The sequence below is a fragment of the Anopheles merus genome, chromosome 2L (genome assembly GCF_017562075.2).
Source record: "Anopheles merus strain MAF chromosome 2L, AmerM5.1, whole genome shotgun sequence".
NCBI classification, from domain to species: Eukaryota; Metazoa; Arthropoda; class Insecta; order Diptera; family Culicidae; genus Anopheles; species Anopheles merus.
The window spans coordinates 19744462-19771211 of record NC_054083.1 but is presented as its reverse complement, the minus strand read 5'-3'; the positions used below and the strand labels follow the sequence as shown (position 1 = coordinate 19771211).

The 26750-nt window shown below is 42.3% G+C and overlaps 1 protein-coding gene across 2 annotated transcripts in view; it reads right to left on the bottom strand.

Annotated features, from left to right (window-relative positions):
* Window positions 1-26750, bottom strand: part of LOC121591837 — a 92109-nt gene that overhangs the window by 8356 nt on the left and 57003 nt on the right. Inside the window, exons 4-7 of one of the 2 annotated variants that reach the window (XM_041912861.1) lie at window positions 15850-16388; window positions 15568-15724; window positions 9505-10103; window positions 8501-8645 (exon numbers count right to left, since the gene is read on the bottom strand). In XM_041912861.1, the coding sequence (XP_041768795.1) occupies window positions 8501-8645; window positions 9505-10103; window positions 15568-15724; window positions 15850-16388 (1440 nt within the window). The remainder of the gene's footprint in view (window positions 1-8500; window positions 8646-9504; window positions 10104-15567; window positions 15725-15849; window positions 16389-26750) is intronic. The other variant, XM_041912863.1, reaches the window with a different exon arrangement.

Sequence of the window (26750 nt, the reverse complement as noted above, 5' to 3'; positions counted from 1 at the left end):
CTGTGCGTTACCCGTTAGAGAGAGTTGAGCGCATCGACGATACAAGTGCGTACGGCTCTCCTCTCATTTGTCCCGTGCTTGGTAAGTGTTCCGCTCTTATCCTGTTATCCTTGTTCCCCATACAGTTAATTCGTTGGCTAGGGCTCTCCCATGGAGGCGGAGCCCATGGATGAATCCGATGAAGGCTTCATTACAGTGAAGCGCAAAAGTTCTGACCCAGGGCAGATGGCCAAAAAAAAAGTTTCACATGAACCTTTGGCTTCAACATCGCGAGATGATTCTGCTAGAGCTAATTTAAAATCAAGGGCCACAACGTATCATGCTTCTTTTAACGGGGCACATAATGTTTTTTTATGCCTCGTACCAAGCCGCTTGACGTTAGATCGATCACAGCATCGATCTACAAAAAATACCCGGGTATTTTGGACGTCATCCGACTGCATCCAAAGAAGTTGCGTGTACCGCAAAGGACCGAGTGCAGGCCAATGCAATTGTGGCCGATCCGGACTATACGGAGGATTACCGGGTTTATATTCCCGGTGGATTGGTGGAAGTCATCGGTGTGGTAGATGACTTTGAATACCCCTTAGAGGATATCCTTCAATACGGACAAGGGGCATTCCTTTATCAATCCTCGCCTCGTGTCAAGGTCCTCGAAGTGAAAAAACTGTACGCTTCGAAAATGGTTGACGGAAAGAAGGTGTTCCGTGAGACTTCCTCACTCCGGATCACTTTCGAGGGTACAGTACTGCCGAACACGCTGTACTTCGAGGGTCTGCGGGTACCCATCCGTCGACCCTTTGTTACAAAGGTGGCTACCTGTTCTAAATGTAGCCAGATTGGACATTCCGAGCCTTACTGTACCAACTCTGTTAGGTGCGGTAAGTGCAAAGGACCGCATTCTACGGCAGAATGCAAGGCTGACACCCAAAAGTGCGTTCATTGCAAACAGGAATGGCACGAAGTGTCTACTTGTTCAGTGTACCGCAAAACGCAGGCCGAGCATAAAAAAGCCGTCCTTTATAATTCAAAGAGGTCATTCGCCGATGTTTTGAAGAAAACCTCAGAAGTGAATCCGTTCGATACACTCTCACTTCTTGAGGGTAATGAACCGTTGCCCAATCTGGCCCCTCTAACAGGAGTGAAAAGATCGATTACACCGAGGGTGTCAATCAAAGGGATCCGGAAAAACAAAACTGTTCCCCCTAAAAAGGCACCTCGACGTCACGTTAATGCGACCCAACGCCAATCCCAGGGTCCCATGCCCCCACGTGATGTTCGTACTCGTCCACCTTCCCGTAACCCTCCCAATCCTATCAATCTGGCTTTCCCCAGTGAACCCAGATCCTTCTCCAGGCAATCCCTCCCAAGCCTGACAGAAATCTTACAATCCCTCCTATACTCCCTTTCCCTCCCGGAATCCCTATCCGGGCTAATTCCTTTGGCATTTCCTTTCCTAAGAGGAATGGTCAGGCAATGGTTATCAAAATGGCCGTGTCTCAGTATGATGGTCCGCTTGGATGATTAATGCCTCCAATGACCACTTTACTACAATGGAACTGTAGAAGTATTTTTTGGGAAAAATTGACTCTTTTAAAGTATTGATAGGGCAACACAATTGTAACGCATTTGCCCTAAGCGAAACTTGGCTCTCACCCGATAAAAATATTACCTTCCCGGGATATAATATGATTCGTCAAGATCGACATGATCCAGCTAGTGATAGGCGTGGTGGGGGAGTGTTAATTGGTATTCGAAGTAGTCACAGCTTCTACAGAATACCCCTCCCAACACCAGAGGGAATCGAATACGTCGCTATACAGACAAAACTAGGGGATCTTGACGTTTCTATTGCTTCAATTTATATCCCACCGGGAGCCAATCTGGACCCAAAGAAGATCAACAAGGATCTTGAAACAGTAACTTGAAACAGAAACAGTAACGGTACTACCACAACCGTTTTTCATCCTGGGCGACTTTAACGCCCATGGATCAGATTGGGGTTGTACGCATGACGATAATCGTGCACCAATCATTAGGGATATCTGCGACACATACAGTTTGACGATTTTAAACTCTGGCGAAGCAACTAGGGTGCCCTCACCTATGGCACGACCCAGCGCAATAGACCCATCTCTTTGTTCATCGTCTTTAGGGCTGGATTCTATGTGGAAGGTAATCCAAGACCCGCTTGGCAGCGACCATCTGCCAATAAAGATCTCGATTATCAAGAGGAGTCGCACAGTCGATCAAGTCCCCGTCAATTGTGACTTAACGAGGAACATCGACTGGACGAAATACGGCGACCAAATGACCGCTTTGCTAAGCCGCGTAGAACCCAGTTTCTCCGTAAATGAGGAGTACACAAATCTCGTTATGGCGATAAACGAGTGCGCCCTCGGTGCCCAAACGAGGCCGCCCCCCCAGGCAAGGATTTTTAAAAGACCACCCACTCCTTGGTGGGACGCGGATTGTAAAGCGGCATTCTCAGCGAAGCGGAAGGCTTTTGCCAGGTATAGAGACACCGGTTCCATGGATCTATACATCCATTATAGAGGCCTGGAGCGTAGGTGCAAAAACTTGCTTAAAGCAAAAAAAAGGTCATACTGGCCGAGGTATGTCAAAAACCTCAAGCCTTCCACTTCGCTAACGGAGCTTCAGAGCATGGTGAAAAGGATGCGCAACAGCAAAGCAACAAACGAGAGCGAAAGGGCTTCTGGGGCATGGCTAGAGCCATTTGCACAAAAAGTCTGCCCTGATTTCGCTCAAGCACCTCCATTTCAACAGAGTGCTCATGGGAGTGATCCGCAAATGGATTCACCGTTCACAATGGTTGAGCTATCGCTTGCTTTGTACTCCAGCAATAATTCGTCTCCAGGACTGGATCTGATTCGGAACAAATTGCTCCATAATCTGCCAGATCTGGCGAGGAAACGGCTGTTGAGATTTTTCAACATTATGTTGGAGCTTAACACCGTCCCGTTGGAGTGGAGAGAAGTGAAAGTAGTCACCTTGTTGAAACCTGGCAAACCGGCATCAGACTATAATTCATATCGACCGATAGCAATGCTATCTTGCTTGCGAAAACTATTTGAGAAAATGATTCTTTTTAGACTGGACAATTGGCTTGAATCCAAAGGCCTCTTGTCAAGTACCCAATTTGGCTTTCGCAAAGGCAAGGGTACCAACGATTGCTTGGCGCTGCTTGTGTCCGAAATCGAGATGGCTCATTCTCGTAAAGAAATGATGGCATCTGTATTTCTTGACATCAAGGGGGCTTTTGACTCAGTATCAGTCAATGTTCTGTGTCAAAAGTTATCATCTGCGGGCTTAACCCCAAGACTGAATAACGTCTTATTCAACCTCCTTTCGGAAAAGGCAATGAATTTCGACAATGGCCACATGAAAATTCGGAGAGTCAGTTACTATGGACTACCACAAGGGTCCTGTTTGAGCCCCTTGTTGTATAATTTTTATGTGAACGATATTGATGCATGCCTTGCACCTGGCTGTAACCTAAGGCAATTGGCGGACGACGGTGTTGTATCAGTCGCCAGCAACAACATCGCCGACCTTCAAAGTCCTTTGCAAACCACACTTAACAATTTAGAAGTGTGGGCCACAAACCTAGGTATCGAGTTTTCCAGAGAAAACGGAAATGCTGATATTCTCTTTCTTTTACAACACTGAGAGTAATAGACGCTTGAATTTGGTCGACCCAAAGGTCGATATCTTTTTATATGGTAAAAAGATATCCATTGCCAGATCTTTTCGATACCTAGGGGTTTGGTTTGATAGCAAAAATGTATGGAGGACACATATTGACTATCTGGTACAGAAATGTACAAGAAGAATCAATTTTCTCACAACGATTACCGGACTCTGGTGGGGTGCACATCCCAAAGACGTCCTTAACCTATATAAGACAACGATACTGTCCGTCTTGGAGTATGGTTGCATATGCTTCCACTGGGCAGCCAAGTCGCATCTAATCCGACTTGAGAGGATTCAGTACCGTTGTCTTAGAATCGCACTAGGTAGCATTAAGTCGACTCACAACATGTCACTCGAAGTGATGTCCGGAGTGATGCCGCTAAAGCTTCGTTTTGAGCTACTATCGCTTCGCCTTTTCGTCCGCTCTACAGTATCAAATCCCTTGATAATCGAGAACTTTAAAACACTGCAAGAGATAGGCTCTAAATGCAAAATCATGAAGGTCGATCGTGATTTTGTTTCTCTACAGGTGCACCCTAGTAGTTTTCAAAACATTAGTAGTGCCAGCTTACCAGAGTCCTACAGTTCCATTTTAAGTGTAGATACCTCGTTGAGGGAGGTAATTAAAACTATCCCTGATAATCTTCGCTGGATGACAATTCCCAACATTTTTGTGGAAAGACATGGCCAACCAAATGTAAACCACTTTTACACTGACGGATCCTCATCAGAGCAGGGCATTGGTTTTGGTGTATATAACACGTGTACCGAAGCATATTTTAAATTACGCCAACCATGCTCAGTTTATGTAGCGGAGCTCGCCGCAATCTTTTATGCCTTACTGTTGATAAGTGCATACCCTGCGGATCAGTATGTAATTTTTTCTGACAGCCTAAGTGCTCTTGAAGCATTAAAATCCGTGAAGGCTATTAAGAGCCCAGACTATTTTGTAAAAGAAATTCTAAAAGTCCTAAGCTCCCTGTTTGAAAAATCGTTTCGAATATCCCTGGTATGGTTGCCTGCTCATTGCGGCATCTTAGGAAACGAGAAAGCAGACCATTTGGCCAAGAAGGGTGCTTCGGAAGGGTCTTTTTACGATAGACCTATCCTCCCTCACGAGTTCTTACGGGCCCCACAAGCTTTCTGCATTGCACGCTGGCAGGGCTTGTGGGACACGGATGAACTTGGGAGGTTCCTGTACTCGATCTCTCCTAGAGTTTCTTTGAAACCTTGGTTCCGCGACATCTCTGGAGAGCGTGCATTCATTCGAATGATGTCTAGACTTAGGTCTAATCATTTCGCATTGGGTGCACATCTCCAGCGTATAGGACAGGTCGACACAAAAGCATGTGGCTGCGGCCTTGGATTTCACGGCATAGACCATCTTCTATGGTCTTGCGTGGAATACGAGGCTGCACGACCCACTTTGTTGGATGCAGTCGAAAAGCTGGGAAGATCTCCTGGTGTTCCCATCCGGGATATACTAGCTGGGTCAGACTGGAGCCTTCTAAGGATCATCTTTGAGTTCTGCAGGGCTAACGGATTAACTGTGTAATATTCCTATAACAGAGCTATTGTGGCTGGCTGTGTATTGGTTGGTCGTTGGTCGTTGTCATGCACTCTCACGCCGATGGCATGGATCGCGGGGTGCTATGGAGGGACTTGCTCCCTCGTAGCATCTTCGCGGTTTTTGGCAGCGGGGTGCGGTCATGTATCATCGTCGTGCGGCTTGCTCTTGCATGGCTGGCTGAATGAGTTATGTATCCCACTCCCACTCCATCTGTTTGTCTTTGTGCTACATGTTGTAAATCGCTAGTTTGCTTGTGATGAATGACTGTACGTATGACTGAATGAATGAATGAGCGTGGTTTGTATGGATGTTGAGTCAGCTACTGCTTGAGACAGAAGGTCTTTGCATGGACGAAGTCCTTGTAAAGATAAACTATTCAAAAAGAGTTCCGCATGAGTTCTCAAAGCACCTCAACTCTGCTACCAGAGGCAAGAATGCAGAATGATGCAAACTAACCATCCCAAAGAGCCCTGGAATATGGATTGGATTAAGACCCCTGCAATGCCCACGGACAAGAGCGGACTACTTCAACGGACAAGAACGAACCAGAAGAATTCGAGCAAGCCTTGGAAAATTTCTTTTCCACAGGATAATGACGAAGCATATGATCTCGACCTCTGCCCCCTCTTATTGGACCACTCGACAAGGACAAGGATCGGATTTTGACTGCAACGTCCGAGCACACCCGGGATATGGTGCCCTCCTAAAGCTGCGAGAAGGAAATGTCTCGCAACAGTCGTGCATTAAAGATTAAACTGAATTTATATGTACTCTAATTTTAAGCAATACGGCAAAGCCGTCCCTACCGAATAAAAAAAAACAAAACAAAACACTCTTATAACTCCATAAAAATGTAAATAAATTACCTGCTTCAACTGAGTGAAACATTTTCCTTTGAGATATGGTTGAAAATTTCCTTTGTTTGCTCGAAAGCTTGGATTGTTTTCATTCAAATTACGTTATAACGGACGTTATGACTGGTATTGCGAACAGCATCGAAGCAGAATGACGCTAGATTGACAGCACGATGGAAATTCGGACAGAGGGGTTTTTATTCTCTTGTCATTCAATGTACTCTTACGAATTAAATTACATTAAATCAATCTGCTTCTGCGTTATTAAATGACCCTCCCTCCCCTTTTCTGCACGACCATCAAGGCATTCGTTACATTCAAATATGGTTGTTTTCCAGTCATCATTATGTAAAATATTATTTTTATTGCATTCAATTGCAATTTTATTCGGCTGAACGTGTTTTAAAACATGAAAAAATATGTTTCGAATTCCGGACCAATTTTGTGAAGTGTTTGTCAAGTTCACAACCAAGTGAAAACTGATTCACGTCAATAACTTCTTGAACAAAGGACAAGTATCCAGATCATTGGGAATTAACAGTGAGATGCAAATTGCTTGGAATAATACCGATGGTGCACTGAAAGAGAGAAAATATTTTTGTCGTGACATGCATGGCGAAATTTATTACCGGCAGTTACTTATTAAATTGATGTTCGTGTCATCATGTAAAAATAAGTAAAGGTAAGGTTCTAGTCTGGATATGAAACAAATTAACCAATATGAACACGATAAAAATAATGTGCAGAATTTGAAGTTGTCTATAATATCGCTTGAACGAATTGTAAAATTTCCCAAAACATGCATTTTGGGCTCAAACATCTTCTTATTCTTTGGCATAGAACCGCTGTCGATCGAGGCCTGCCTGTAGCACTAGTGGGCTCGGATAGACAGTCCTACGTATGTCCTCAGATAGGAGGATAGACAGTCCTACGTATGGGGGCACGTTCCATTCGGGGCATGAACCCATGATGGGCATGTTGTTAAGTCGTACAAGTTGGCCGGCTGTATCACCAGACCGGCCCAGGCCCTAACTTAGATATTGAAATATTTAAACATAAAAAATGTACAGACAAGTTTGCTTTTTCTTCTTCTATTTCGCGTGACGACCTATGCGGTAATGCCGTCTCATACAGGCTTTTGAAACTTATCCAGTACCACGCAGAACTACCAGAAACGATCCATTCTATGCTTGAATCCACGAGGGGAATGTTTTAAAGTCGTGTGAGATAGTGCCAAAATATCTCTTTTGAACTTTTTCAATTCTATTAAAACTTTGAGAAGAATGGAATGTTCTTAATAAAAAATTGATGTGGTTATCAAATACCTGGCTCCTTTATATTTGACCCACTTAGGAGTTCGATTGCTACTTAGGCGTGTGATGATGCATTGTAATAGTAGTTGTAACTAGAACTGTATTAACTTTAGCTGAAAACATATATCTAATGCTTAGAAATCCTAAAATCCTTCTGATTTATGCTTCACATTCCTTTGGCTGTTCTGAACGGTTCCAAAGTGAGATCTTATAAAAATCAATAACGAATCTTCAATTAAAGATTCTCTACAAAAACCCGATATCGATTCTACACACTGCTTAATTAATGATAGCAAATCAAATTACAAGCTGACGTACTGTACAACTGAACGTGACTGTACCGATGTGCAAGCTTAACGACTGTACGTACGGCTAAAAATAGTAACAAAATCTGCAACTTTTATATCCTTGGGGCATGCAATACCATTTCTTGCGAAAGAATGGAAAACTACAAACTGCCAAACGTGGCTCACGTACATGTAAAATGGGTTTTCCTCTCTTCTATTCGTTTTAGGTGGGCAGATATCAATACCTATGCGGGTCTACTGCAACGCGCCTATCAACATTCCAGTGCGCTCGTTCAGATCAGCTCAGGTTGAGTGGAAAAGTTCGAGCAAAGCCCATCCACTTTCACCTGGGGAAAAGCCTATGGAGAGAATGTGTACCGGAATAGTTGTGCAAAGCTCGCCTCGTGTCCCCGGGCGACGTCACTTGATCGCACACTAAAGAATCGATGCCAGCTGTTGAGTGTTCTGCCGCGTGTGCTGCTAGTCTATTACCAGGGTATTGCAACGTGCCCCACACATGGATGATAATGTTGGGTGGTATAAAACATTGATGCCGCTCCCGAAACATACGCCCGTCGTCCTTCAGCAAAGAGGTAAATCTAGCTTCTAATTACATTCTTCCATACACAAAAACACAGGCAGCGCGCAGGAGGTGTGGCGCTGGCAAACTTCGCCAACGCCTAAAACCCCAGCGGAACTATTTGGCAACATTTCGGGAATCCTAACCCATCCCGAGTGGGGTGCAAGAAGAGATAAACTTACTGTTGGTGTGTGCGTTGCTTGCCGCTCTTGGACAGAGGCTTCCTCCACGGGTAACGATGCATCCGAGTCGCAACGGTACGCCTGTGCGAATTTCAAGCATAGCTCCTGCAGATCAGACCGCTTCGGAAGTGTTCGAAGGAGAGTGCTATTAGGGAAGGGAAGAAAGAAAATGGGGTAATATTTACACCGACCTAACGTTAGAATAGTGAGAAAGTTTGCCCGTGAAACGATAACGATCCGATTATGTATCTTTTATCACACTATATGCTGCCTTTTTCAATTAATGCTCTTTTAATCGTGAATGTGTTTTAACACAATGCATTTTAAATTAAGCTCTGCTGTGTTATTTTAGGTAAGTGCTTCGATGGCCTTTTTGTTACTTGTTCGGTAACGTGTGGCACGAATTAAATTTGCTTTTGCGAATAGTATTATTTAACTTTGTGTACTTCGTTGATTAAATTTATTGACTCATATCAAACAAAAAGTATTCCACGGTATTCGCTCATGAAATGGGAGCCCTATCGATTGCTTCCTTTTTATGCTAGTTTCAAAGTTGCTGTCTTATGATCAATCTGTAACAAATGCACCAAGGAAGGTGCAACGAGGCGAAAATGGCTTGGAAAAGAAGTAAAGTAGAAAAAAGGGGCATGATTCAATTCAATTTCTTTCCCTGCCTTCCCCTGAGCTACTTGCTGCTGCGGTGTGCGGTAGGAAACTGCTTTTTTGCTGCCGGACTTGCTATCGATTCTAGGAAAGAAAAAAGGACCAAAAGTCTCTGCTGCTTCTCGGTTCTCATTGGATTATCCAACAAACGATGCGACGTTCTGTCGAACGAGAAAACCGACACATGACAATCTTTCTTCATTAGCTTTCCTCCTCTTGCTTCCTCTTCTCGATTCCTTATCGTTCGATTTGGACAAAATTTCTAGCCCAGAATTCAATAGGAATGATTCCTTCCTATCGCCCTGCTGGCTGAAAAAAGGGGCGAGGCAGCGCTTACTTACCGGGTCGTAGCATTGTTTCGTTTGCTGGCATCGGCTGGCGCCACACCTGCACCGTTGTTGGCGGCATTGTTGCACTTTGCCCCACTGGGAAAGATGCGTCGCAGCAGTGCATCTCGCGGGCAAATGGCACGTGGAAAATCGTACGGCAGTTGCGTCAGGGCGACTGCATCGATGTCGGCCCACTCGGTGGGCTCGCCGACGGTCGCTCCCTCCTCCCGCCAGTACAGTGACTTCCACTTGGCATAGCAAAGCAGCAGCCGACCGTACGTTTCCACATCGTTTGATCGATAAATGGTCAGGCCGGTGGAGGTCGTTGCTGATGTGCCGGTCGCCATTGCTGCTGTTGTGCCGAGAAATGCTTTGAACACGGGGCCAAGCAGGGAGGGTCCGGCGGCCGGATTGCATTTCACACGAAGCAGCGTCAGTTGGATGAATTCTGCCCGGTTGCGAAATATCAATCGCAAGCTCTCGATGATGGAGTGTGCTTCCTGCTGCAGCCATGCCGCGTCGGCTCGAGCCCATAGCTGACCCTTCCGTTCGATCAGCTCGGCCAGCAGCGGCACATTGATGTAATTGCTTCTGATTTCCATCGATTGCTGCTTTTTATTAATTTCATCCCCACCGGGTTAGGGAGGTGGTGCGTGTGTTGATGCAGAAGCATATACAGCCGAAGTGCAAACAGGGGCCAGCATTTCCCCCCATACGCCCATCCACAGATTTTACACATCCGGCAGGCGTCAAGGTTAGCAGGAACATTTCCCCGAACACCGGATGGACAGCGTTCAGCCATGTGCAAAGGTACGAATTGATGATTGGACACAATGAGGGAAAGAGAAAAGGGATTTAAAGACAGAGAGAGAAAGAGAAAGGAACAAACGAAGCAATTAATTGAAACATCAAAAACATGAGTTAAACGAAGATGGCTGTGCTATTGGCATTTCTTTTATTTGCTTTCAGTTTGTTTTTCTTTTGCTTTTGCGGATGTTTGTTTTCTTCCGCGTCTGTACTGCACCGCTTGGTATGCAATCGTTTAATGAAAAACGCACGAAAACCGTAAAAAGGAGAAAAAAAAAACTTTGACAACCGTTCCAATCGTCGTTGAGCGGTAAATTAAAAAAAAATACGGTAAAATTTCAAATCAAAGACCGGCAATAATCACTTTGTGGTTTATAATGAATTTGCTTCGTTTTTTATCAACTGGTTTGAATGTTCTGTTGTATGGAAAATTGAAATATTTTATCGTCTTTCATTTCTTCTACCGTGTAAAACGATTTGCGTGACATATAACTGGACCGTACGAATGGTTTTTTGAAGTTGTGTTTAATGTCCTTTTGGAAGGGGTCGTCTAATGATAGTGTATGTGTGTGTATGACTAGTTTGTTCGTTCGTTTGTTAATAGATTTGCTTTGGGGTCGATTTGAGTCAATGTAAACTTTGCTAATTGCTTTTCGCCGACAGGCGAGAGCATCGCACGGTCCAGCGCCCTACAAGTTTAACCCGCGAACGCGAACTTATGAACGGCTTATGAAACGGCGAAGCGGTAATTATTTAACGCGAACACAAACGTAACGGTGTTGACATATTTTCTAATTGCGGGAATTTTTCAGTATGGAATAAACAAAACTTTTAAAATTGCAACGTACTTTTACATCCATGTTCATAGCTATTCTCATATTCTAATTTTAATAATTAATAAGCTGTTCTCCTAAAACCCGTTAAACTTATCTAAATTAACCAGCGTTTCTAGTAAACCTCATTCAGAACATTTTAATTTTCAAACTACCAATCCCCTACTCAAATCGTACAAATCTACACGCTGCATCGCTTATTCAACAAACTAATTACTTACGCATTGGTATCGCAAATCGCAACTCGTGTCACAATTGCGTTGATTGGTTGATAGAAGTGTTGGGTGTGTCGTACCACTACCGTACAGTACACCGCACCAAACCTGGTTTGATTGATGAAGTGCAGCTGCAACGCAACTGTTGATTGAAGCGGATATGCATGTTTCGGGTTTACGTAAGGAGGGGGGACAACAAGGGGCAGTAGAAGATATACTACCGATGGGCGTGCAACACACGAAGGCAAATACTGCGTTCCGTGTACTGCTGAAGGATGTTTGCCGATACAAATCCTTCTATCGCAACGCAGGAGTGTAGTTCTTTACCATGCTTAAACACCTTTCATTACATATTTTGTTTGTATTATTAGTTGATGACCACACGCGGGACGCGCGGCACGATGACAAGCACTGGCACGAGTTTAGCTCATGCCGCAAGGCAAAGCTGTGATTGCGTTCCACTCTTACATTGCAATCAAAGGCCATTGTGTGTTGCAAGCGTTCAATTTTGCGCCACATGTCAAGTGTCCGGAAATTAGTTGCGTTTGCGGGAAATAACGCACTCGTTCGATAGTAGATGGTAACGGTCGTACCATCAGTTGGGGCGGAAGATTAGCCTAATGGTATTCAATCAGCAATCAAGCGAGAAACAGTTCCGCTGTTCGCATACCGACACAAAAGGAACGCTATCGAGTGCAACAGCAACTACAACAACTTTTGATGCTAAACTAATCGCTCTATTAGCACTGCACATTATCAACCTCAGCTATTTTGATCGATAAAGCAACAACACAAAAAAAAAAACAAACTCGCGTATCATCATCATCATGGAGTGAAGCTCAATATTAGGCTCCATACTGGATACTGTTTGGGGTTGGTGGGGACTACAATAATTGATAAAATATTTAATTGCAATATATTACAAACATCATCCATTCGTGCAGCCCATGAATTTGAATTAATTTGCAACGTCGCTTCCTCTTCCATCACTGGCCCGCCGAATGGGTTGAGATGCGCTATCAAATTGGAAATCGTTGTTTAATGAAATAGTAAACCACAGAAAATTCAGCAGTAGCAGCAGCATATCGACCCTCATCCAGGTTCGATGATGATGACGTTCCACCAGGTTTGAGTTTAAATTTTTAATGAACAACTTTCGGCTAATGGACGTTACTTTGGATGGGACGCTATTTTCACGGCAATTTAGCACACAAAAACCGCCATTTTATGGTTTCTGTGTCAAGAGTGTTTGTTGTTTTTTTTTTCGTTGAAAATTAAAATAATGTCCCTCAATTTGGAAGAGATATTCATTTGTTTGCAAACTTGTCTCTCCATCAGTGGCTGAGGCTTAAAGTTAATTTCAGAAATAAGCATCCATTCCATTTTGGACATCTGGCTGGAAGCTAGTTTCATGCCTGGCTGATGGAAGTAAATTCCCATTTTAATGAAAAATCACAACCAGCACATTGTTTGTGACAATGCGGTTCGGAAGGAAACCGAAGCACTAAGCCAAAGGCCAAACACAATGATGAAAAATGAAACAAATGGCTTTGTAAAATCAATTTCGGCGATTTTTTTAACTCGTTTAATGCACCACCTCACTCCCAGATGAAGGGTGGGTGCGCGGTATTAGCGAATTGACGCATGGCATTAATCTCATAAGCCCTGCAGCAGTACAATTGAATCAGAAGTTAATTAAAATGGAAAGCCGTTTACACGCAGAGCGTCACGCTAGTTGCAAAACGAACACAATCTTCCGAACAATGTGTGACAAAATATGATTTTTATGTTATAATTGATAGGTAATAGGTTATAAGTTTTAATTGACGCCATATGATCAAAGGACACACATCGGTTGTGTTAATATAGGTGTTTAGTTAAATGTACTAAAAAAATAATTATGTGATTGATTCTAATGATTTCCATTTAGGTTTGCTATAATTAGTTTTTGCCCCGCAAACCAGACGAGCAAACTGAATCGTTCGGATAAAGGTGTCATTAAAACAGTGCGCCTCTCTACATAACACCGACTATAGAATTCTATTTTACACTCATGTTCCATGGCTTCAATGTTTCGACATTACATGCTATTTTAATGGCTAGTTCGGCAGTGATAGAGCTAGTCGAATGTTGATAGAATATAGAGACATAAGTACCCGGCATCATACGATTTGGTACACCGTTTCGGAACCGTATGCTGAACACATTGTTTTGGGACGAAATATCGTTTCACATGAACATTCTATGCTGCTCTGCATTATATACTTTTTGTTTTTGTTTGGCAAATGTGGAGCAAACGGGGTACGGACGTGTGTGTGCATTATTTATGGTTTGCGCGATTTGTTCGCCACCGTTCGTGTGGCGTATGTATATGCACCGACACCTACGCAAGCGACTGTGCTCGATGCAGTCGGGGATAGTTTTCTTCTCTGCACAGAGATGTATCGCGATATGTTTAAAAAGGCTTTAAAAAATAAACTATCTGTGCTAGAACTATGCCCAAACATTCGCCAAGCAATAAATATACAGCAATATGGAGCACGGTTTGTGTGCGCATAAATTACAAGCAACAATCGTTCTAACTAGCTCAACACCTAGGTTAGTTCGTTCATTGATAACGATGTACTTGTACAGTTTTGGACAAAATCAATGTACAAAGGGTAAATGCTGGGAAAACAGGTGCATATATTAATTGATCCTATAATTTTATTTAAAAACCAATAAGGTTTTTGGAAAAAAAATTGCGTTTGAAAGATTAAATATTATTCTTATTTATTATTAATGAAAACATTTCTTCAAATTAAGTTGCGTGTGGTAGATCTGACCTTTATTCTTTTGAAAAAAAAAGAACATAGTACTTTCATTGTGATCTTTTATGAAATGTGATGTTAGCAACAAATGGTCCGAGGGCCTTTAACTTTATAGGTAAAGTTTTATTTTTTCAATTACTTTTTATATTATTCTATTGTTTTACTTACCCAAATAACTAAATTTTAAATTTTCTCTAAGTAAATATCACAATTATCACGTAAAAACTAGTGATGATGTTGATAGGCAATAAGATTAATTTATAGGTAATGAACTTTAACAAACAGTTCAAGTTTAGATTTACAAACAAGTAAGATTTAATTAAGTTTATGTTAATATCTCTGTATTTGAAGTTTGCTTCACATATTTGATATAGATGATGAACGGCTATGAATGGATTAGTTCAATGAAATGAATTGTTTGATCAAAACAAAAGTCAATAAATGGTAAGTGAAATAATTTAAAAATAAATAACAGTTAATGGAATTTAAGGAATGTTGCTTTTTATTTAAAAAGGATGAAATTTCTAAGTTGAACATGTCTGGTCAAAAAGAAGGACGATATGTCGGATGAACGATGTACGATTCCGTTGCTAGACGAATAAATGAAATGTAAGAAAGCAAGATTTTTTATGAACAAATAATAAATATTGTTTTTTGAAGGCTAGACAAGCTAATTAACTTCTTTTATACTGTTTGAAGGTAAATAACAAATATTAATATCACCATATTTCCCAGCAACATTTAACCAGTTGTACTTATTCTGTCCAACACTGTATATTTATGTGTCTCTGTGTCTGAGCCTCTGTACAATCCCAACGGGTGGGGGGGTATTTACTAAAAGCTTCCCACGTTGCACCTCATATCAAGTAGATTGATAGTCAACGCATCAAGCCTCGAAATTGCTTTGTTTTATGTGCACCAGCGACAGAATGGACCGTCCCAGAAAGACCGTTTCAATAGTATCTCGGCAGAAGATTGAAGCAATCGATGGGGTAGGAAATAAACACCCTCGTTCGAAAGAATTACGCCGTGAGCGCTTGGTTACGGCTTATCCACATACTATAAATCCCTTTCTCTCTCTCTCTCTCTCTCTCTCCCTCTCTCTCTCTCTCTCTCACACACACACACACACACACTCCCCATATCAACAGTCTGTATCCATTCTCCCCGCGGGAGTAAAACGGAAACTCTCGGATAGAATCTAAAGTGACAGGTACGCTACGATTGGCGCGTTTTTAGGTTGTGCGAGTCGCTCATCACACTCGGGCGAGATGTCACTCGGCGAACTGAAAGCCTTGATGAAGAGGATTAACTTATCGATTGATGATGTCATCAGCTTGGACCCCTCGTGCTGAAATGGACACACACACACAAACGCAATCATCAACGGACACAGGCCAGCACACTTACCAGATGCCGCTGACGATTGGAGCCGTTGTCGCGTTGCTGCTTTGCGGTTGATTCGTCCCGACTGCCCGTGTGTCCGCCCACCGATGTGCGACGATGATGATGTCGGAACTGTGCAATGCAGTGCTCCAAATTGAACAGATCGTTGACCAGCAGATAGCTACGAAGCGTTTTGCGGAGGGAGAAGGAAACAGTTAGCCGGTGTGTCCACTCCCGTCTGGAAGTTGATTGATCTGACAGGTGGAGCGCAAACGCACCGCACCGCAACGCGAGAGCACAACTTACCGCGTTTCGGCCCCCCGCTGACCGGGCGGTACAGGTGGCAGCAGGCGCAGGAAGCATAGGTCGGAGGTGTGCCGAACCGTTGGACAGCGTCCGGGCAGCAGCCGGATGGCGTGTGCATCGATGGCAGCTTTTTCGTCCCGTCCGTGCACGAGTGACTTCCAGCGCTTGTAGCAAAGCAGCATCCGGACGTACCCAGGTATGGTGTCGTAGTCGGCCGGGGCTGTGCCGGCCTGAGTAAGAACGTTCTCAAACACGGGATAGAGCAGCAGTGTGTGCTGACGGTCCGGCGGCAGGCGCAGTAGGGTCAGCGCCATCAGCTCCATGCTACCGTCGAAGATTACGAACATGCTGCCCACGATCCGGTTACACTCCCGCAGCAGCGTGGCCGGCTGGACGGGCGGATGCAGGCCGGTCACCGATTCACACCGGAACCGGATGTAGTCCGCCAGTATATCGATCACTGTCAGCTGGTAGCGACGGGTTTGTCGCGCTTTTTCACCATCACAGGCAGCAAAGCGGTCCGATTGCTGAACGCCGGGCTGGGAAGATGACACAGGGAAGATGTGGTGGTGAGCCCGTTCCGCGATACCAAGCGTACGGGGCAGATCCGTCACACGGATGCATTCGTACGGCGACACCGGGTGCGGTGGGGCGAATTGGAAGCGAACGTTTCACGCGAAGCAAAACCGGAAAGAAAAGGAGAAGAGTGCAAAGAAACAGAAAGGAAATAAGTAAAACCGTAAATGCATGTAATAATTATGATTAATGATGGTGCACTTGCTTGCGCAAGGCTCGGAACGCCACTTTCAGCCCCGGTAAAGGGTAGCTCGGAAGGCGTCGGGACAAGAATTTGTAAAATGATAGATAACGACTAACGGCAGAGATTTCTGTATCATTCACAGTTGCTAGCTGGAAATCCCGAGCTACCGGAAGCCCGCAGGCTAAGCAATCTCCCTGTCAGGATAATTTTGTATCCATTTCTCATGCAAGCTTGATATGTCGCTATTATTGCACTCGTCTCAAGTGAAGTGCATCGGGGCGTGGGTATGCAACCTTTGTTATAAATTATTTATCATTCCGTTAGCGAACGGGGTTATTAATTGCATTACCGAGTTTGTGAGGTTGTGAAGTTGACGGGATAAGTGGGAAGATAAGTGGTATATTGCATACAAAAAGAGCATGTATTGTATGTGTTTCGTACATCTCTACCTAACAAACAAAGCAGGTTGCGGTTGGACAGCTTCGCTTAAAACATACTATTTTTAAGGAATGTACGCTTTACTTTTAAAAAATAATACAATTCCCTATTAAAACGTTACCATTGTCACCGCGATACGTTCATTGGCACGCGTGCCTTTATGCCCTTTATGAAGTAATCACAGCATAGCATTAATTACCACATGCAAACACAATCGTGCGAGATGGTGCCCAATTTAATTGGCATTTCGTGCCGTGAATGTAAACTTTGACGGAAGAATGTGTAAATGATAATTATGTTAATGTGCGTGCATAACAGTAAACACTCAGAAAAAAAGTGGCATCCTTGCATCGTTAGGCAGCCGCCAGGAAAATAGCATGCTGCTTTCAGATGAATGCACGCTTTGGATAGATGCAGAGTCAAGGTTGTCTGAAAGATTGCATGCATCAAATACCAGAGGTTAATTAGCAACGTTTCGCAATGTAGATAAATATTTGTTAAGGATAGCTAACTGTTACACGGGGTGAGTGGTTTGGAAATTGAGGTCATCAAACAAGGTTAATTTATTGTCATGCCTAATAAAGTTCGATTGAAAATGTATTGTAACATTGCACATAGATAATTTATACATATTTTGCTATGGCTGGCCTAACTACAAAATATTTAGGTAGCTGATAGTAGTATGAAGCGATGTACGATTCCGTTGCTAGACGAATAAATGAAATGTAAGAAAGCAAGATTTTTTATATTAAAAATAGGAAATATTGATTTCTGAAGGCTACATAACCTACTAAACTTCTTTTATACTGTTTGAAGGTACAGAACAAATCTTAATATCACCATATTTCCCAGCAACGTTTAACCAGTTGTACTTATTCTGTCCAACACTGTATATTTATGTGTCTCTGTGTCTGCAGACACAACATTTATACATTTTTTTGCTATGGCTGGCCTAACTACAAAATATTTAGGTAGCTGATAGTAGTATGAAGAGGATTTAGATGTGTACATAGGGGGTCATTTTAATAAGTGCTTTAGATAATGCCTTTCCACAATATTGAAAACGATTGAGGGATAAACTTTTAAACGATTGCATAAACAATATTGAACATTGATAGTCTGGTCGCTAGGGGCGGTCGCCTTCAAGTTTAGTTCAAGTATTTACAGGATTTAATGAATGGTAAGTCTTTTTTTTATATCGTACACCTTTTTTCTCACGTAAAACGTTGGATTGTATACGGAAATGTGAAAAATATTTATGTTAGTTTATTTGTACTATTCTTTTGGCTTAAATAAGACAGAAAAAAACAAGAACATAATTTCAATCAATGCAAATACTCTTAAATAGGTTTTTATTTTTGTTTAGCCATACAGCATATCAGCCACCAAATGCCTATTATATCATTCATATAATAAATTACTATATAATCGTTCACATTCCAGATGTTGGTTATTTGAATTTATTTTTCAAAGCATAATGAAGTAATTTCATTGAGGTAAACATTTTTTAATGCTTTGTATTATATTATTTTAATCTAAATTCTATTACAGTAAATTTTAATCGCTTGCGATAATGTTACACACTTATACATTGTAACCAGTTTATTTCCATTGGACGTATCTTTATATTTTTGTGACAAAAGTATTTTGTACGATAGATATTTCTAGCGTGCAAGCATTGGTGAGATTCCGATAATTGTACAAAATCTCACACTTCAACAATATCGAGGTCCACCGTGTAACCGTTGCACCAAGTACAACCGAGAAACGAGTGCATGCTACAAAAAGTAGAGCCAATTTTCCAAGAAAGCATCAACTCATACGAAAACTCCTTTTATGTAACATATAGCAATGCTTTTTCCCGCTTTTCGATTTCCGTTGTTACGATACAGTATGTGTTCATCTTTGTATGTTTGATGGAATTTTGGTGCGAAAGAACTGCTTCATAATTTAATTTAAACCTTCGTAGGAACGTTTTAACGGAAACTCTGAACGGAAACTAGCTCTGAATGATCTTTTAATTACTAGCAAATACCCATTTTTTGACGGGTAATCGGCATAATATCTGGTACAAACTCAAACCATAAATAGCGAGTGATTGAATGTATTCAACCAAGGATACGTCACTGCATACAGTACATGATACATATTATTGTATAAATGAATGTTAGATTTATTTGTCACACTCGGTAATGCAATCGGTGTTGACTGTTTATTTTATTAATAAACTATATTTTTGTACTCCTATTTATTGGATGGTTATGAGCTAGGAATGCATTACTTACATAAGTTCATTGTGAGTAAGAACAATAAAGACAGCAAAGAATTTTAGACATAATAAGGCACAGATAGTGTAATCTTTGTAAACATATCTTTGTAGTTTCTATCTCAATAATTAAGTAGAAGGGAAAATGATCGCACATCGTTCAGTTCAGTGTCCTATTTATTACTAAGGGGTTTCAATGGGTTGGACGTCAAATGATTCCTTACAGTTGAACAATGCTCAAAAGCACCTTAAAATTGTTTGCTTGGGCTCAAAAACGGTGTAAAAGTCTACAGAAAATTAAATAGCGTATGCTTTAAAATTACAAAATGTTCAGAAGAAATTTCGTGACATTCACAACCAACCTTCACCAAAGGTTCTGATTCACCGCCTACTTCTGATCAAAGATTCATGGTATGTCAAACTAATTTTAGACTCACACGAGTGTGTGGAACCGGGCACAAAACGGCGGCCCTGCCCGGCCCACCGAACGTGTAAGTGCATATATGCATCGCTCCGTTCCCATGCATACGATCGTATCGTATCGATATAACCTACTACACCTTTTACACATACACACCCATCCATCCTCAAACAGTGTAGCAGCGGTCCGATACACGTTCAGTGCATCGAAAATGCTTTTCCACTTTTCCAACGGCAAACCCACAAAAGCCTACCACCAGTCCTAACGCAGCCACCAGCCCTGCCGCGCGACATGGTTGCAGCAAAACAAGGAGGAAGAAATAATGTACAACCCGGTGCCCGAATGCACCCGGTACCACCGGGGGTATGATTTATCCCTGCAGAGCCGCAAGTTGTAGAAGTTCTTACGTGATGGTTTTTGCTTCGTTCGTTTTTTTTTTGTACATTTCTACGCTCTTCCGGGTTCTGGGAAGTTCCGAGCCGAGAGCGAGAAGTCGTCTGTGTTCTAGCACTAATTACGCGCGGAAGAGAGCAGAACAGAACGCGACCGCGGCAACAGCCTCGGGTGCCTGCCTGCTCGCCTAAGTGGAATAGAATACGTGCTAGTATGGTCCTGGGTGGGTCCATATTTTGCATATTCTAATTCGCTTTTATCCCCACGAACGGGGGCTTTCCCATTGCCGGGGGTTGAGCTTTGGGGGTGCTGGCGCATCGGTGAGCGGTGAGCAAAGCCGTACAGAAGCCCTTGTGTGAAGATAGATCGCACACAGCGTCATGATTCCACCGGTCTGAGTTATTCATTTTCATACCATCGCGTACAATCCGGATTTGCGTACATTCTGTTCCACACGTACCGCTGGGGGAGGGGGCAAACTGTACATTCCGCGTAGGCTGCGATTTTTGAGCCAAACCCCCCTGCTCCATCCACCCTATACATATGGTTCGGTTAGGTCATGCCGGACGGTCTTGGTCTTTGACTCGGTAGTCAGATTGGATGTTGAATTACGGGAATAATGTCCACAATGCTCTTACTACCCCGCCTGAAAGTGGCCAGATCCGTGACTATAGCTGGAAAGATTTCGCCGCATTGCTCGAGGGCGAAAACTCACCCACATTTTATGCACACAAACGGCCCAATCTAGCATTTGCGGACACACTTGTCGCTTGGCGGTCTCTTTTTATTTCGTCTCCTTTTGGATCGTATCCAAACATATAGGCACTCCACACTTTCGTTCGCTCAGATGGCCGACATGGACGATAAATTTTTAATTTCATTTCAACTTGAGATTCATTGCGATGGTAGTTTTACAGTCACGGCGCTTATAGGGCACTATCCCTTTATCTCTGCCTCCTAGGATCGTGATAAGGAGTTTTCCTCGGAGGTAACAGCCCCTCTCACAAGCTCGATAAATGGCAAAAGGTTGTAATTCATTAGCAGACTCAGTCGTTTGGTTTGAATCTTATGAACACTTGGCCACGGGTAGACATTCTCCGATCGATTACATTAGGAACAAACCGCCTATCAGGGAAGTTTACGCGTGTGCGCACGGTACCCTGTACCGATGTTTTCACAACAAATGAAGAATGAACACATTTTCTTCCAATTAACTCGCCCGCTAGCAAGTGTTGTTGAACACTTTCGATTATTTATCGAATACACATTGTTAGGAAAGCAGTGTGTGTTGTAATTTGTTTACCTAATGAACGACACACATGGTGTGGTTGGGTAATTTTGCAAATTCAAACAGCAATTCTATCTTTGCTGATCTATGCCAAGGTACACATGTTTTTCGAAGTAAATATAGAATGTGGCGCACGAAATAAATTATACTCAGCGTTGATAAATCAACAATTTAATTGCAGCATAATAGTTTCGTTTGTCCTAGAACGAGGGTATGCAAGGTGCAAGTAGGAGCAACACATGCACTCATGCAACGATGCGTCGTTGTCAGGGCACAGGTTCACAATTCAAGTGTGCTGCTGAGTGTGTCGAGGGTAATATATTCATGCTATGGGAAGGAACGCCTATCGGTGCATCGGGGTGCTTCTGTGGTACGAAGCGCCCGCCAGTTCCCTCCAAGCAATTAGATGAGGAAATGGCAATTAGAACACGCTATACGCGCACTACACACTTAAGTGAGTATATCTGTGTTCCTGCATCTTCAGCATGAGACGGTTTGTCGAAGAAGTGGATTTATTTGACGGCAAAATGGGTGCAGAATGTTTACCGCTTGGGTGGATATTTTCTCTATCGGTTTGGGAAGAAATGTAGCATGTTGTAGGATTAACAAATGCTGTACGTACAAAATTTCTCGACACAAATTCCATAGTGAGTGAGTCAATCGAAATTGAATCAAATACTTAATCCTTTTAGATTAAATTGAAAATACTACGCGAACAGACATAAATAATTGTGTAGACGTGTGGATTATACAGAGAACTTTTAGTTACATTGTCCATATATGTCAGGGATTTTTTTTTTGCTTCTAAAATGATTATTATCGTTTTTTAGATATGTTCTGGTTTGCTAACATTATACAACAGTTACTGTGTTCTTCATCTAGTAGCGTGATGTTAGATGTACAGTTTTCTTCATTCTCTTTGGCTGATCTATAAAGACGAATGAAGCCGAGATGCTCAAAGATGCTCTATAAGCCAAATATTCAACAAATTTTGCTGGTCACACAAATATGAGCACGAGGTTGAGTAAGGTTGGTCGGCCCACGACTGCCTTCTGTCATCATAGGCTTTCATCAACATCACGGGAAAGAAATGTATCCAATGGAGTGTGTATATTTTAAGTTATAAATGCGTTTTTCCGTGTTTATCATTTCCGTCGTAAATTATGATTTTTTAGTTTTTGTTGTTGTCTTATTTCAATAACAAAAAAGGAAACGTTTAATGTTAGATTTTTGGATATATTTTTTTACTTATTTATAAAGCGACTTTGAAAACCGAGTACATGGAATTGCATGTCGTAAATAATATGCATATAAAATGTAGTCACTGTGAATCGCTATTCAGATCTGAACCCCGCGCATTGTCTACCTATCCCTGCAGATATACTGTAACATGTTGTAATATTTATCAAACGCATACCGATTTCTAGGATTGTTAAACACAATGCAAAACAATTTATTGTAAAGGATATTTTTATGATAATTCTACGGTAAATATACTGATGGGTTTAGAAATTTATCCAAAATACATGCAAACATTGTTTGCAATGTGCAATAGCAAGTTCGTAGCATACGTCCTATACACCCATTTACCTCAGCACCCATTTTTCGACGGAGTACAAGCGTACAAGTGGAAAGATCCATCCACTATTAATTACAGTACCAAACATTGTGCGGCCGTTGTGTCTGGCAATCCGATTTCGATACATGATTTCATACCAATTTTAACACCATTCATTTAAAATGAAAAATTATGTATGCCATTGAAATGAAAATGAATACAATGCATGTATTTTGCCACAGTTAAAACAGTCTCTGGATCGCGGGATTTTTTTTTCGTTTCGTCTGTTTGTAATCAATGCAATATAGTTGTATTCAGCACTATACAAAAAAAAACGGTTCGTAAAGGAATAAATCATACTTGTTTCAACGAAGCGAGACGTAAAAAACGAGAAATCGCGCTTGATTCCTGTACGTCCCGGGTGCAAAACATTACAGATGCACAGTGTGCAGTAGCAGATGCATTGCATTCAAAACTGAACAAACCCAAGCACCGGGGTAAGATCGTATGCGACTATATGTTTCCGTTTGCATCAGTGCAGACTGCAAACAGAATTGAAGCATTTGTACGACAAAGCCCCCCGCGTACACTTTGCATCGAGTGCGCTCGTACACTAGCGCTCGCAAGCAGCTTATGATGCGGGACACCATCTCCTTCCATTTCACATTCGGCTCATGTTACCGACAAACTTTACCTTCCAGCTCAGTCGACTGGGACGGCCCGGGCTGTAGAAGTAAATGAAAACTACCGGAACCGTCCGTACCAAACATACGGACACTTTTGACTCCTTTCGGAGCGGGGAGGCGGTAACGGTGGGACCAGAAAAAAAAATAAGCTTAAAACCCTTTCATACTCAGATACTCTACCAAACTGTCAACCCACTTTCCGGTTTCAGATGCTTGTGGTGGGATCAGTTTTTCCCTTAACCCGACAAGATTTAGAGATCAATTATAACTGCTGCGCCCGGGCAATCCAAGCTACATCGAGCCTGCACGACGATAGCAATGTTGCAACTACTGAGACGAACAAATAATTGGAAACAGACACGATAATGCTATGAAGCATCGAGCGAGCACATCCTCGTTGGTAGAAGTTTTGCATTCATTTTCCATTGGCAAATGAAAACGGGGGAAGATGGCAACGCGCTGCCGGCTACGGTTGAGTGTCTCAACAACGCCGGCTGTCAATTCACAGGACAATGGATTTCTTCAAGTTCTGCCTCCCAAGTGCTACCTGTTTGGCTCCCGTTTGTCATGCGTCCATGCACGCAAGAGCATGCGGGACGAAGGCAATTTGTTTATTACTTAACACCACCAGCGCCGCCCCGGGAGTGTGTAGGGAGCGCGCACACGGTGTTCAGGCTTTGGCGCTTAATTCGCTTTTGCGTTTACGGTGCACGAATCCTTTGCTAGCTGCTCACCCGTACCCGTAATCTGGTTAATTGAAATATTTCCATTCCTTCGACTCCATTGTTGCATGAAGAGTTTGTTTTTATTTTCTTTTTCCGGCAAAGGAAACCTTTTCCATCTTCTCGGTAGTGCATGTTATTGTGCTGTTGCGCTACAGCACTCAAACCAGATTAAGCGATGATGGAAAAGACGAACAATTGATGAGATTGCAATGTTTTTAAATTAAATGTGTAGAAAAAAGAAATAGTTTTCTTATCCCCATGCACCACTCTCTTGATGCATCACATCCTGCCCTCTATCTCTCTCTGCTCTGTCTTATGTTTTCGTATGATAGACAAGTTTTGTGCATGCCAAATTCACACCTTAGTCTCGCCTCCCTGCTTGCTCATCTTAATGGAAAAGGTGTTGACCAGTGCCTTGCTGTCCGATGAAGGATAATGGAATTTGCTACCCAAACTAGCACATCATCAAACTCCCAGCCCTGCCCCCTGGTTCACCTTCCTTCCCTGTGCATCATTAAAATTTTAAGCTCCAATTCATGACAATCAATTAAGCGTAATTGATCTCGTTTGCTGCGAAGGAGTTTGCTGCTCTGTTTACTGAAACGCAAGACACCGAGCGACCGAATGTAGGAAGTGCATCGAAGCTTAGTTGGCTCAATGTGCTACCATCAGTATGATGGGACACACCGTCGCTTTGTTGAAGCTGCCAACTTGAAACGGAACAGGGCGGGAGGATTAAATATAATCAATTTGTTCACGGCGGTGTGATTTCCAAACGATGTCCACTGTGTGCGCCTGGGAGGTCCCACATCGAATCAAACTAATGGTAGCATTTGTTGCATTCGTGTTTGAGACCGTCGCCGGATTTCGCTCAACAAATGGCAAGTGTCTGCCGCCGGCAACTGCTACCGTATCAATACCGTGCTTATTGATCTTCTGTTGAAAATTTCACAAATTGCATCCTCACGTTCCTTTGTAGTACGAAAGAGGGTGAGCTTTCGTCGTCTTATTGTCCTTTGTTTTTGAAGAAAATAATTGAATTCCGTATGGGTGCAAAAGTTTTGCAGAATTTGCAGACATTTTATACTTGTTTTGGCATGTTGAACTTTTGTTTTCAGTAATTGCTTGGCTGAATTTGCTGGGTGAAAAAGCTGGTTTTCATGAGTTAAGTATTAAGTTTATACAACAAGTCACTCAAAAAAAGTGTGGCATCTAATTTTATATGGTTTTTGGAAGGTGGAAGGAAGTAATAATGAGAGAAGACAGTCAACATTTCTATAAAAGGTCTATTTTGCAGTACCTGAAATTCAAAATACTGGGACCTTTCACGATATTAGCCAGCCTTTTTTACATGAAGTTTGACCTTTGGCGACTCAAATCATGTAAAAATTCCATACAAAATCATACACGAAAATAGCTTGCGATTTTCAGCCTAGATTATTTCACCCTCAAAGCTAGAATTAGCTTCGAGTACCTGCTCGAAAAAAAATCAAAACAAGGGCGTATTTTCATGTATTTCAAAGTGCATCAAAGAGATCAGGTGGTGGAATCTAGAATCAAACTGTATGTAGACCAGGTAGACCAGGCCTCATAGCCTGTTATGTATAATAAAAGTCACTTTTTGACAAGACGGGTGAAAACTTAAACAGGTTTTCTGGTAGCTTGACGAATACACACAACACTCTTAAAACCTTCATTCAGAACCAGAAGCGATAAAAATCAACCTTCTAAATATATTCAGCTTCAGATAATCCCACCTAAATCTTATATACATTTTGATAGCTGTCCAAAAGGTGCTATACAATGCAAATATCTAATGATCTGAAATTTCAGCCAACGATCTGAAAAGGGAAAAGGGCCCACTGTTTGAATTTTGAAGCTATATCTACATTATATAGAATTCTACTATGGGTGGTTCCGTGTTACAGTTGTCAACTTGAACGACTCAATAACATGCCCGGAATAGACTGTTTTCCCGTAGTAAGGACTGGCTATCTGGCTACGTGGTATTGAACTAAGTCTCGAAAGCCTGTATAGGCCGGCATGTCCACGTAGGACGTTAGGCCAAATAGAAGAAGAAGAATTCTACTTCTTATAAATAGTTATTCACATGTGTTACACAATCGTCGATTGGATACTTTGTTGATATGAATTGTAAACTGAATCTAGTTGAATTTGTAAACACAATTTACCGTAATTATCATACTTTCTATAGTTATACAGACTTGTTTATATGTCTAATGATGTTCGAAATTCGAGAAATATTAGTCTCACGATAAAAGTTCATGCAATCCCATGAAATAATAACTGAATAAGCAGTTCAATGACGTGATATTCAACAAGATTCTTTTCTTCTTCTGCTTTTT